This window comes from Selaginella moellendorffii, unplaced genomic scaffold (assembly GCF_000143415.4).
Source record: "Selaginella moellendorffii unplaced genomic scaffold, v1.0 SELMOscaffold_72, whole genome shotgun sequence".
NCBI classification, from domain to species: domain Eukaryota; kingdom Viridiplantae; phylum Streptophyta; class Lycopodiopsida; order Selaginellales; family Selaginellaceae; genus Selaginella; species Selaginella moellendorffii.
Genome location: NW_003314333.1, coordinates 540579 through 554483, shown reverse-complemented (window position 1 = coordinate 554483; position 13905 = coordinate 540579). Strand labels below are relative to the sequence as shown.

The window sequence follows — 13905 nt, the reverse complement described above, 5'->3', positions numbered from 1 at the left end:
TTACATGGGTTTTCCATGTTGGCATGTCGACTCTACTTCTATCAATATCATTTGGTTGTGTTTAGTTCGTGGTGTTGGATTTCATTGAGTCTTGGATGTGGTGATTCACTCCTTGAGGAAGTGTTATCTGTAACTGAGTTTTGCTGAAGGATTAGTCTCAGATACTGACTAAAGTATCTTTAACTTTGGTTAACTTGGTTGCTAAAGGGTTTTGAGTGGTGATTCACTCTTGTTTTCTTCTAGCTTTGTTATGGTGTTGATGGCATTGAAGTATTGCTTTGTCGTTGACATTATTGATGTTAAGATTTAAGTGAGATGAGATGTTTCTCCTTAGGATTAACATTAACTTTCATTAGTCTTAATGAAAAAATAGTGTTGATGATTTAGCTATGGCTTTGTGTTATTGGCATTCGTGTATTTGCTAGTTAACAACTGTATTAATGTTCAAATGAACTGAGTGGCAAATTGAATTAGTTGTGTTCTAAACAAGATTATTTAGTAGGGGTGAGCTTTGAGTTTTTCCTTGAAAAGTGATTTAGCCCTGGACTATGCTAACTTTACAAGAAGAAGAGTTAGTGATCGATATTGAAGATGTTGGTCCCTTGTTGGATTTGCATTAGGATATATCGATCATTGATGATTCTGTAAGCGACTAAATTTTCCATTCTACTTTAGTCACTTAACCACACCTTTGACCACTTGGAGGAGTCTTATTCACAACCTCCATCAGTCCAATTCAGGACTTGGGACTTGCTAGCCCCAAGAATGGCATCCCTGCCACTCAACACTTGCACCTGGTCCAAGTGCTCCACGTGTCCGGTCCCAAGACCGACACCCAAAGGTACCACTGACATCTCGGCCCGTTACGCTAAGGCCAGGCCCATTCACCTTTGCTGCACTAGTGGTCCAACACCACTTGCATCACCACCTCGTCTCTCCAAGACTGGGCCATGTGTCCACGAGTGGTCATCCTAGATCCACTCTTTAGCATCCTTAGGATGCCCACAGACCTAGGGAATCGCCTTCCCCAAAGTCCCTTTGACAGTTCCTACCAAGTCCCTTTCTGCCCCTGGCCGTGTTTGCCAACACTGCCACTGGATCGAGGCCCACAGGCCCGACCACTAAGTCCCACGGTCCTCTGGGACTTCCTCACCATATGACTGTGTCCTTGGTCGCTACCCCAGAGGACTGCTCCTCTTCCTTTCCACAGTCTGGGCCTTTGGGACAACATTTCGGAACACCGTGGCCTTACGCGAGCCACCTGGGTACTCTCCCCACCTATCGCCTTTAGGTGCTCTAGCCATGGGCTTAGAGCGAGGTTCCATTGAGCCACGCCTGGTATCCAAGTAGGTAGTGCCACCCACACTTGGACTGGGAGCATCGGCCAGTCGATCTCCCGGGGGAACTAGAGCCGGCTCTTGAACACTTCACCAAGCTACCCCGCTTGTCGGTCCGTGTTCACTCTAGTCTTGGACTTCCCAGTGGGCAGCTCATCACCCAACACTGGGTCCGGCCTTCCTGGGCCAAACTGGCCTTTCCTGGCCAAACTGGCTCCACTGCAGTCCTCCCCCTTACTATACTTTTGGGGCTCACCAAACCCCCCAGGGTCTGGGAGACGAACGCTTTGGGCTTTCACCCTCTCAGGCTCCGGACTCGGACTCGGACTCGGACTCGGACTCGGACTCGGACTCGGACTCGGATTCAGACTCGGACTCGGGCTCGGGCTCGGTCCCGATCTCGGTCTCGGTCTCGGTCTCGGTCCCGGTCTCGGTCCCGGTCTCGGTCTCGACTTCGGACTCCATCTCGGACTCCATCTCGGACTCCATCTCGGACTCCATCTCGGGTCCATCTCGGGTCCATCTCGGACTCCATCTCGGACTCCATCTCGGACTCCATCTCGGACTCCATTTCGGGTCCATCTCGGGTCCACCTCGGACTCCATCTCGGACTCCATCTCGGACTCCATCTCGGGTCCATCTTGGACTCCACTTCGGACTCCAACTCGGGTCCATCTCGGACTCCACTTTGGACTCCAAGTCGAGTCCATCTCGGACACTCCCACGTGTCATGTGTTGGTCCTTTTGGGTCCCTTTTTGGAGTCTCGCCTTTTGCTCGCTTCGTGCTCGTTCCTCGAGCACTTCGTTGGGAGTTCCACTCCCGCTCTTGACTTTTCAAGTCGGAGCTTTTGGTCCAAACGTGTTACGCTCGTTTGGCTCTCGCTTCGGCCACTACCATGTGGCGCCCTTCCAGCTCCACTTTGGGGCCTAGGGATTTTGTGTCTCACAACTCCACCACCCATAGACGAAGTTCGATGTCCTCATCGAACGGTAAACCCTTTTCTAAAGTGACACCCACACGTGTTACCATTTCCATCCTTGGCACCTAGCCAATCTTTGTCTATGGTTTGACATCAAAGGCTCACCATGCCTTGTCCATCCTTTAAGGAGCGTAGTCTCTCCAACTTAGAGACTGATTGGACCACATGTAATGGTTCTCTCCTTTTATTGGTTTAGTTCTCGCTAAACCTCTTAGAGACCCTTCTCTAAGTCAATCCCACTACTCCTTCTCGAGTAGTCTTAATTTCCATCGATATAACCTTTGCACTTTGGAACTTTGAATTTTGACTTCTTGGAGTCAATTTCTTAGGTGTCTCCGACACCTTGCCTTGCACCTTTTGTGCAACTCCACTTCCCATCCTAGGAAGTTCTCTACTCGAGGGCACCATCATCCTCTCTTCTATTTCGTGCCAAAGTTCCAATTATCATACTTTGTGCTAGGGCTGTTCATGGCCCTATCATTTGGCTACCTTACCGCTCCCTCCCGTGGAGCTTCCACTTTCGCCAAATCGGAGCAATTCGGAATCCCCCCTTGGAAACACACTTCCTTTCCCGCAACTTGTTAGCATCCAACACATTAGTGTTCCTCGCCTAACTTTGTTACTTGGATTCCTTCCAAGGGATTCCACGGCCCTATCTTGGCCACTCATCTTTTGCTCCTATCCGTTGATTGTTGCACCGAGCAACATCGAATCTCTACCTCCCTCCTTGAGGTATTCTTTTGATTCCATAGCAAAGGCTCTGCTTTGCCAAGACTAGGGTGTTCACCCCTAGTAAGTCTCTTTTAGCATCTTCTGCTGTGGGCTCTATCCTCGGCCCAACTTTGTGACCCTCTCATGGGTCTCTTTAGAGACTACTTTCCTTGGACACACTATGCCATCGCGATGTCATAGCTCATTTCCCTAAGGTGCTTTTCCCACTTGGTCACCTTGACCAAGCCACACCATCATCAATAGTTCAAATCAACACTTTGAACTAGGAACCTTATTCCTTAACCCAAACAAGGACCTTGTCCTTATTTAGCCACAAGATCACCTAGTGATCTCACCTCGGCACCTTAACAGGTTTGCCAATAGGTACTAGGTCTTCCAGACCTTTAACTTGTTAACTACGACCCCGGGGGCATCCCCCACACTTGGCGGTGCGCCCAAGCCAGCCCTTCCGGCCAAGGGTCCATAGCAACTGAGATTAGGTGTCCCCATCTCACTCACCACGTCCTTGGTGCCACTTGCACCAAAGCGTTCAAGTTAGATATGCCGAGCTTTCACACTAAGCAATCTAACCGTGCATCACGACTCCGAGGCATCCCTCGCTTGGCGGTGTGCCCAAACCAGTCTCCCCACTGAGAGTCCATGACCACCGAAATATGAGTGTCCTCATATTCCAAACCATCACCACGCCCTAGTGATTTGGGACTCGAACCCAAGCACTAGAGGGTCGGGACTCGAACCCAACCTCCGTATATGCATCTACGGACGGCATCACACAAGATGCCTGGCGTGACTCCCCACGCCGGTGCACCAACTTATTTTTAAAGCGCGCTATAGATCACAGCTTAGGAACCTAGTTCCTCCACACTGCCAAGTCCTCTCACTTGACATGTTTGTGATCATGCATGGACTCCTCCATGCTCGGCCCCATGGCCCACCCTTTTTGAAGTTATCACCTTCAACTAGGGTATTTGTTCCCCCGACGTGCCAATCTCGCTTGGCAAGTCCTCCGACCACTGTAACATGGTTCCTGCATAAGCGTGAAAGTCCTTGACCATCGACTTTCGTTCAAAGCCCTCTCTTTGAACACTCGGGAACTACTTCCCTAACCTTGATAGCCTTGCCTCATGGCAAGCTTCAAGACCACGCTTCTGCTGCACCACTCTGATTTCGCGCGTTCCATGAACCATTTACACTTGGCCTTTCTAGGTACTAAGCTACCTAGAATCGTCTTTGGGAACCTTGAAGGAACTCTGTCCGTCAGCTTGCTAAGGCCTCCCTTTTTGCAAGCCTTCAAAATGCCACATAGTCTAACATGGATAATTCCATATTTTAGACTCTCCATGGCATCACGGTTGCTAGCGGCAACACCCTCGAGCCCCCACTTGATTCTCCACTCCCAGCTGGCATAACCAACCTTGGTTATGCCCTTTGATTCCTATGGTACGGTTCTATCCCCTTACTTCTTGCTTTTTGGCTTCACACCTTTCCTTTGGTCATTCTCCTCCAGACCAGGAGGATAGCTTTGCACTTTCTATCACGCTTTAGCAAGTATTCTTAGGGATGAACCTACCCCATAGCCTAGGGAGTGGTTCCTCAATCCGGGTATGCTCACCTTATAATCCCACACACTGGGATTACATTGTTGCTTATGGGCCTTTACATGCCCATCACTAGCCTTGCCAAAATTCCATTTTTGGCTTTGTCCAACTCGGGTAGACAGTCCTCTCCTGTCTCTGCAACCTTGGACATTTGGATAGCACCTTCTATCCATCATTCGCTAGGGACTTAGTCCCTTGGGCTTTATCCATTGCCCTCGCGACATCAAACACCACCTTCTGGTGTTCTAGAGTGTCCGGGTGTCCCAATGATGGCTTTCTTGAAAATGAGTATTTCCTTTTATGACATTGACTTACTATATCGCAACACAAGCAACTTATCCCCCGTAAGGGTATGTCCAACTTCCTTATGCTATTAAGAAGTCTTGGGTAGCTACCTTCTACCTGTTTAACCAGTTATTTTACACCTCTTGCTTAGTTGCCTCATAGTTGTCAAGTCCTACAACTCATTGCTTGGTGCTTTCACACCTCCATCATTATCTGGGTCACCACACTCCAACTGCATGCTCTGCAGCTTAGGCTATGCCATTCCCATTTCCATTGGGATTCCTTTGGCAAGTGGATTGTAAGCAACCAAAGAGAACGACTTGAGAGACGGTTCATGGGGTTCAAATATAGAGGGAAAGGGCCCATGAATAAGAGTGCACCCCCTTTTCCAATCGGTTAAGGGTCTTGGGATATTTGGGGTTAAGCGTCCTTGGGTTTGAATAGTACTGGGCTGGGTGACCTCCCGAGAAGTCCAAACTCAGGAGCTTACATTTGGTATCAGAGAGGGTCTCGGGTCCGACTCTGTTGGTTGGCTAGGGGAATCACACCACATGTTGATTGACATCTGGCTGGTCCAGTTTGCTCCCGCTGGGCTCGACCCGAGGGGTAGGGTGTCAAGAGAGCAGGGCTCTCGGGAGAGCTGCGGCTCTCAGCTTCCGTTCACGAGGGCGTGAACTTGCAGGGAAGCGTGGTGGATTGTAAGCAACCAAAGAGAACGACTTGAGAGACGGTTCATGGGGTTCAAATATAGAGGGAAAGGGCCCATGAATAAGAGTGCACCCCCTTTTCCAATCGGTTAAGGGTCTTGGGATATTTGGGGTTAAGCGTCCTTGGGTTTGAATAGTACTGGGCTGGGTGACCTCCCGAGAAGTCCAAACTCAGGAGCTTACAGATTCTTCTTGAGCTTGTTATAAAGTGAGTTACGTCTTGCTATAAATGGATTCATGGAGGATTGTTTAGTGATCACTTGTTGAGCATAACTTCATTATGTTTGGTTTTTGGATTGATGCAAATCTACTCTTCATTAGCTTTGCATTATGAAGTTTAGTTTCTGGATGTATTGTGAAGGATATTGTGGGTTATACCATGATTTCTTCTTTAGCATTGAAGTTAGTTCATGTGAGACTCGTGATCATTGCTAGGCATGACTTGGCTATAGGCTTCTTTGAGCTTTTGGTTCTTTGAATTTCATGCTCAATATGCCATTTGCTAGGAGTTGTTGGGGAAAGCATTCTAGCTCATAACTTCGATGTTGAAGTTAGTATTTACATCTGGCATTCATTGGTGATGATTAACTATCATGTAAGATAGTTGATTATCCTTATCAAAGGTTTTGCTTGATTATTGTTGGTATAGAATGATTTGCCATTCTTCGGGATGGTAGATTGTTGTAAGGAACCGACTCCCCGAGATGTCGTAGGCTAAAGGATCCCCAAAAGCTTGACCGAAATGACAAAGAGTTCATCGGATTGGACCAAGTCGAGGATCGAGTCCAAGACCGACTCTAGGACCGAGTTCGAGATAGAGTCCGGAATCGAGTCCGAGACCGACTCAGGGACCGAGTTCGAGTCCGAGTTCGAGACCGAGTTCGAGACGGAGTCCGAGATCCGAAATCGGGTCCAAGACCGAGTCCGAGGTCGAGTCCGAGGTCGGGTCCGAGATCGGGTCCGAGATCGAGTCCGTGATCGAGTCTGAACCCGAATCCGAAGTCGGATCCGAAATCGGGTCCGAGATCGAGCCAGAGACTAAGTCCAAATACTAATACGGGTCAAGGGGTGAAAGCCCAAAGCGTGCGTCTCCCCAGGGGGGGGGGGGCTGCAGGGGGTTCCAAAAGTATAGTAGGGATAGTGAGGTCCAGGAACCAGTTTTGAAGGGACTCTCCAGTTGGGCTTCCAAACCGACTTGAGGTTGGGACTGGGACCGAGGGGCCTTGGGTGGGAGTGAGCATGGACTTGGTTGGTGCCGGAGGGGCCATCCAAGGAAGTGCTCAAGAGCAGCTCCCACTCCCGAAAGGGAAACCGATTGCGGTGCTCCCGGCTCATGTGAAGTGGTGCCCCACTTGAGTACCATGCGGCTCATTGGTCCTCGCCCTTCCTAGGGTCTTGGGCCTTCCTTCGGGATGGAAGTGGGGGGCGAGAGGTACCCATACCGGGCCGCTAGGCCACGGTGTTTCGCCCCGGCGTCCCGAAGCAAGTGTTGCACTCAAGACTTGGGATTTAGAGGGTCCCATGATCAAGTCTTGTGGTACCAAGGGAGGTTAGGAACCTGGAAGCTTGGTGTGCTTGGCTGCTTGTGCTTGCGGGGAGTGTAGCCGAACCTTAAGTCCAGTCTAACCCGGGGAGGGGGATTGGGAGCGATTTGGGAATCCATGGAAGGATGGCTAACACTCTGTTGCTCGTGCAGTGAGTAGCTGAAACCAAGTAGGAGCTGGTACCATAGGCAAGAACCTTGGCGAGGGAACTTAGCAAAAGCCAAGGCAGTGTTGGACGGATAGGCGAGGTAAGCTGGCAAAGTGGAAAGGAAAAATTTGTGGCTTACAATTGTTTCTTCGACAATGATTATGCATCTCTTCATTGGTGGGATGATTGATATTCTTTCATGATAATTAATTATTCTCTTTGATGGCTTATGGCTTTTTGGAATACCACATGTTCTTTGTGGTTTGCTTTGGATTGGTCTCTTGGGTTTTAGACATCAATAGGATGTTGCTGACACTTGCTTGAGCAACTCTAGTTTCTTGGTATTATTGACCAGGATTTATTCAAATTGGCTAGTGCAATAGTTGGTAGGAATGAGTGTTTGTTGGTCTTGCAACATTCATTCTGTTCTGTTAATTGTTGCTCGAGTTAGTTATGATAGATTGGGATGTTATTTTCTTCGGGTGATACATTCGCGAGCATTTTGCTTGCCAGTCGATGATACTTTGTGTTCTTTGAGTTATCTTTTGTAAGTTGTTTGGCATACTATCTACAATCTTTGGTAGTTATATTTCATCATTGAGTTTCTTTGATGATACACTAGCTATTGAATTTTGTTGGATATTCAATCCTATGTTTCCAAAATTGATGATCTTGGTGGTTTCTGTACTATAATACTAATTTATCGGATGATAACTTACTTGGAATACTTTTGTGTTCTAATTTAAGCATTATTAATACTTAAGACTCTAAGATATCATTGTCTAATGACTTTGATATTGTCTATTTATTGATCTTTGAGTTTGGGCCAGTAATGGGTAGACTGGCTTCGGCACTTCGTGTGCATGCTGAAATCTCTAATCATGGGGTAGCTACTATCGATTGGTCACATAACCCGCCTCTCTGTCAATGTTCCTTATTCCGTTGAAAGGGCGTGACCATATAAACAACTCTAACTACCTGTTTACAATAGTCTATCTAAACCTTACCGACGGGTTTGGTTTCTTTGCTCATGAGGGTTGGGGCTTTTGGCTTCTTTCTCTATATTCCTGTGGGCAGGGGCGTATCACACTTTTGTAAGCTGGGTGACTCCCAGAGCAGCAAGGGTGGCTAACTTTGTTGGTCATTTCCTTGTCGGCGACGGCCAGAAGGTGTCTGAGCTGGTAGCGCATCCGCGTTAGACAAAGAGGTTGCCTCCTAACTCATTTAAGTTGGTGCATTTCTCAGATAGTGTGAATACCATGAACATTTTTTAGAGTTGTTTCCTTGGCGGTATTCTAGACTCGAGTGTGCATCGACGAGGATGTCAATCTTCCCTAGGGGGGAGAGTGTTGCAAATGTGACTTCGGGTATTGAAAGTTACCTGTCGGCTAGTCCTTTCGGATATTCTTTTCTTATTGCCACGATGGCAGAAGGTTAGTATTGCTGGACCTGTTATCAGTTTCCCACTTGAGCTAGTTGAGAAACTGGTCAATGACCATGTACTTAGATCAGATAAACATAAGGTAGGAACCCTATGTGTTTCTTGCTGAGCATACTCGGCCTGGTTTGAGAAACTCCTGTCATTGGCTTGCATTTGCTAGTATCAAGAACCCCCGCGATATTGAGATTGGTCCCTCAATATCACTAGATGATAGCTTACCGTGTCTGCCAAAACACCCTCGCTATCATGCCCTTTGTGTTGGTCTCATTTCGGTCCCAAATGCTATTTATGGAAAGTGTCCAGATTTGCTTATTTGGCATATCTACGGAATGTAGAGATTGTCCTAAACACAATGGTGTTCGTCCCATGTCAAAATTCACAATCTAGGGATATTCCATATTTAGTAAGTTTTGAGCTTGTCCCAGAGACTAACTCCTGATACTAAGGGACGCTTGGGGTGAAAGCTCAAAGCGTGTGTTCCTCAAGAGGGGGGGGGAGGGGGGGGGGGGCGGGGTTGTGGGGGGGTTCCAAATGTATGGATAATAGGGATAGTGGGTAGGTTGGGCATGGCCAACTAACTAGATGCATAGTCTAGTTCCCGCTTGCATGCTTGTCCTTGTTCTGCATCTGGCTTGAGTTTAAGCCCAAGTTTCATTCCATGCTAACTGGTGGAGTACCCATGTCCTCGCGTTAGGCCACCAATATGCCAAAATAGTGCTAGACTCCGTTTGGCCCTATTTTGCGTGCTAGTCCTGACAATGGGATGTTGGTTGCTCTAGGACTATTCCAAGTCGCTCCGGGCTCCTGTCCCTTCGCTCCTTGGGCTTTATGCTCGGGAGTTACTCCATGGTTCGGTTCCATCACTCCTTGGCTCCACGCTTGGAAGTTTGGCACCGTTCCTTTGTTCAGTGGCCCAAGGCCCTGAACCTCGGGTTCCACACCACGTTCCTTTGGACACGTGGCATGTGACATGTGGCATTTGTCACGTGGCACAAAAAGGGTTTAGGTTGCGCTTTGTGGTGTTATCCTATGGTAAATCACCATAGGATAAAGGGCCAAAACCACGTGCACTACAATAAGAGTTTAAATCCTATAAGTAAAGGTTCAATTCTATTCATAGCTAGTAATGATGAATATAGTACTTACTAAATATAGAGAAATAGATATGTGACAAAACATAAATTTTTATTATAGTATTTTAATGAATTTTTTAATAAATGAAGCCTATTTTAAAACTAAAATTTTTTAAAAGTAATTTATGTTCTATTTGACATATGGCTACCTTTTGTATAATGGCAACAAGTATATAACCTTATACTAAAATTTTATTTACTATATTTTTTGTTATATAATTTTTATGGCTTTATATTACTTGATCCTATCAGTTTTATTATTTATTTATATTCAAAATTTTAGTTATAGTTATATTGATGCTGATTTTGGAAAAGAAAATGAAATTAGTTCTTTTGATATGGATTTGATTTGGATAGGGTTTAAAAATTTAATAAATACAATAACAGATACAGATTTAGAAAGATACCCTCCAGAATGGTATAATATTGATTATGTTCTCCTTTCAAGAGGAATGGCAGTTATTAAAATAATAAGATCATGTGGTGCAGCTAGTACAGCTAAGCCAGAAAATGTATATAAAGGTTTTAATAGTGTTTTACAAGGAAGTAAAAGTATGTTAATTGCAAAAGCTGCAGAATGGGCTATTTTTAAAGCAAGAACATACACAATTTATTATAGTTTAGATGGTCAGTCTGAACCTGAGCAATTCTATAATAGGAACTATAATATAAACTCATTCTCCACATGTGATATATTTGTTAGCAGTTTAATAAGTAGAAAACCTTTTAATACTTTATTTTCTACAAAATTTTTAATTTCTCCAAACCAGAAAAACATATTATATCTACAAAGTGATTGCAACCTAGTTTTATTTTCAGGAGTAAATAAAATTTGGGATTCTAAATCAGGGAGAAACAGGGTTTTATTCTGTCGACTTCAGATACAAAACAATGGAAATCTAATTTTGGTATCAAATAGCAAGATAGAATGGTTTATAATTAATAAATATTGTTTACAAAATTTAAAGTCCGATTGTATTAATGATTCTATACTTAAAGTTCAAGATGATTGTAATTTAGTAATATATTCTTTAAAATCTCCAAATATTCCTACATGGGATACAGAGACAAATAATCATAAATTATGCCTAACTAAATAAATATAAATGGTTTGTATTCGTAAAAAAAAACTTGCTGGGAATCCAACATTATAGACATGTATGTTGTGAACAACCAGCTTTATAATAAGAGTAAGTTTTTTAAAGAGTTGAAGGAGGATTTGTATGTTAATATAATCTTATTTGTTAATTAAAATAGAAAATGTTTAAGGTGGTTTAAAACATCACTATGAAATCTGTTATTTCAATTGCTTATTCTAATAAAATCTTCATGTGTGACATATGAAATGACAACAAAAATATGTGCTTCTTGTCCCATGGGCCATGTTGGAGATTTATCATTGCCATAGTAGCCTCTTCTGGGGAGTTCACTTTATGTGAATGATGGCAAACCTTTGCATTCATTGTTCACCAAATATACCTCTTAATACCTTTAAGAATATACTTTTAAAAACCAGTGAGGCATAGACCGCACTGTCCTTGGACTTGGGATATCTTCATGCTCAACCAAGTCCTCTACAAATGCATTTGGATTGAGATCCAAAATCCAAACAATTCATATTTTTATCTGAACAATGGACAAACAGCAAGCCTATTGATGGAAATCTCAAGATAAACCTGCCCCGCATGAAACTTGCACTAGTCTCTTGCTCCAAGCTTCCTTGCCACTTCTGTCACACTCTCATCCAAAGCCTGGTGACTGGAAACATTCATTCATTGATGATGTCCACGTAGATCTTGATAAGAATATGCTTCTCCTCTTCACTTCGTTCGAGAATATTCACGTCATGAAACCTAGTCGGCGCAAATCTCCGTCTTTCTCTTCCACAGTGACGCCCAGAGTGTTGCCCAGCGAGACGTACGAGGAGCAATCCTCGGGGTCTGCCGCCACAGCATCCCGGGCTATCCGCGCGGCACGGCTCACGTCCTTGTGGACCTTGCATGCCGCCAGCAGCATCCCCCACGCCACCTCGTCGGGGACGAACGGCATGGTGGCGATGAGTTCTTCCGCGCTGGACAGCAATCCCGATCGCCCAAGAACATCGATCATGCAGAGGTAGTGCTGGCTCAGAGGCCTCAATCCATGATCCTCCCGCATGGACACGAAGAGCTCCCAGCTCGTCTCCAGCAGCCCGGCGTGGCTGCAAGCCGTGAGAACCGTGACGAAGGCGACCTCGTCCGGGCTGACGCCTTCCACGATCATCCGCCAGAACACCTCCACCACCTGGGAGCAGTAGCCATTGTGCGCAAACGCTGCCATGATCGCCGTGCATGAGATCTCGTCCTGCTGCGGCATTCTCGCGAAGAAACTCTTGGCCGTCTCCACGTCGCCATTGGCGGCGTATCCACCCAGCATGGAGATCCAAGACAGCGCGTCTCGCTCGGGCATCGCCAAGAACAGCTTCTTCGATTCGCTTAGATGCCCGTGGAGCGCATACGCGTAGAGAATGGCGGTCCACGAAACTACGTCCTGCTCGGGCATGCGATCAAACACGCGCCGCGCTCCCAGGAGATTTCCGGCCTCACCATAGCTTTGGATCAAACCAGTCCACGCGACAACGTCTTTCTCGGGCATCCGATCGAATAGTTGCTTCACTTCCTCCACATCTCCTCTTTGAGCATATGCGGCAAGAAGAGCGTTCCAAGAGACCTCGTTTCTCTCTGCCATGGAATCAAACATCTTTCTCGCTTCCACCACGTCTCCGTCCTGTGCGTACGCCGAGACCATCATCGTGCAAGCGAGAACGTTGTGATCGGGCATTCTATCGAAGAGATCTTTTGCTTCTTTCACAGCATGGCCACCTTGAGCATAGCCTGAGAGGAGTCCGGTCCACGAGAGGCTCGTCCGCGAGGTCATTTTATCAAACACTCTCTTCGCGCTCTCGAGATACCCGCATTGGGCATACGCTCCAATGATCGCGCTCTGCGCGCCCTCGTGACGATCGCGATCGGGCATCTCCTCAAAGATGTCCTTGGCTTGCTGGATCCGGCCGCTCGATGCGCACGCCGAGAGGATCGCTGTCCAGGAGACGTAATCGTGCTGCGGCATTCGCGTGAAGATGATCCTGGCCCCATCCAGATCGCTGCTGATGACACTCGCTTGGAGCATCGCTGTCCAAGAGACTATGCTCCTCTCCTGGATCTCGTCGAAGTTCCTTTTGGCCTCCTCCACAAACCCGGCTTGAGCATAAGTGATCAGCATTGCGTTGTAGGAGATCGTGTCCTTCTCGGGCATAGCTCGAAAGATTTCGATGGCTTTCTGCGTGTGACCTCTCTGAGAAAACGCTGAAAGTAGGGAGTTCCACGACACGATCGTTCGCTTGGGTAGCTTGTAGAAGCAAGCGGTCACAATCTCAAAATGCCCCTTTTGGGCAAATGCAGTGATCATGCTGTTCCAAGAGATTTCGCTGCGACCAGGCATAGCATCAAAAAGAAGTTTCGATTCCGTCACTGACCCAGCCTGACTGTAGGCAGCGATCATGGTGTTCCACGAGACGATCGTCCTGGCAGGCATAAAGTCGAAGATTATCCGTGCTTCCTCTAGATGCCGAACCTGGGCAAATGCAAGAACAATGACGTTCCATGACACCACACTCCTCATCCCCATGCTGTCGAACGTGAGTTTGGCTCCGTGGATCTGCCCGTTGTGCGCGTGAGCAACCATGAGAAGATTGCGCGAGTAGCCATCCGGCGCATCGATGCTCTCGAACACCTCGCGGGCGTCTTCCACACTGCCGCATTTGCCATACATTATCACCAGCTGATCCAGCACCAGCTTGTTGCCGCGATTGGGGCTGTCTAGAATCTGGGCGTGGAGCCGCCTGGCCTCTCCCAGATGCCTGGATCGGGCACAAGCCCGGACGAGATCGACGATAGCATCTGGGCATTTCCCCAAAATCATCCATGCCCAGCGATTGTTAGGGTTTCAGGGTTCTTGGCGA

The 13905-nt window shown here is 46.9% G+C and overlaps 1 protein-coding gene across 1 annotated transcript; it reads right to left on the bottom strand.

Annotated features, from left to right (window-relative positions):
- Positions 1 to 11744: 11744 nt before the first annotated feature.
- Positions 11745 to 13865, bottom strand: LOC9639920 (pentatricopeptide repeat-containing protein At1g32415, mitochondrial). The gene has a single exon (XM_024660087.1). It carries the CDS (start codon positions 13863 to 13865, stop codon positions 11745 to 11747), a length of 2121 nt encoding a protein of 706 aa, XP_024515855.1.
- Between the last annotated feature and the right edge of the window lie 40 nt (positions 13866 to 13905).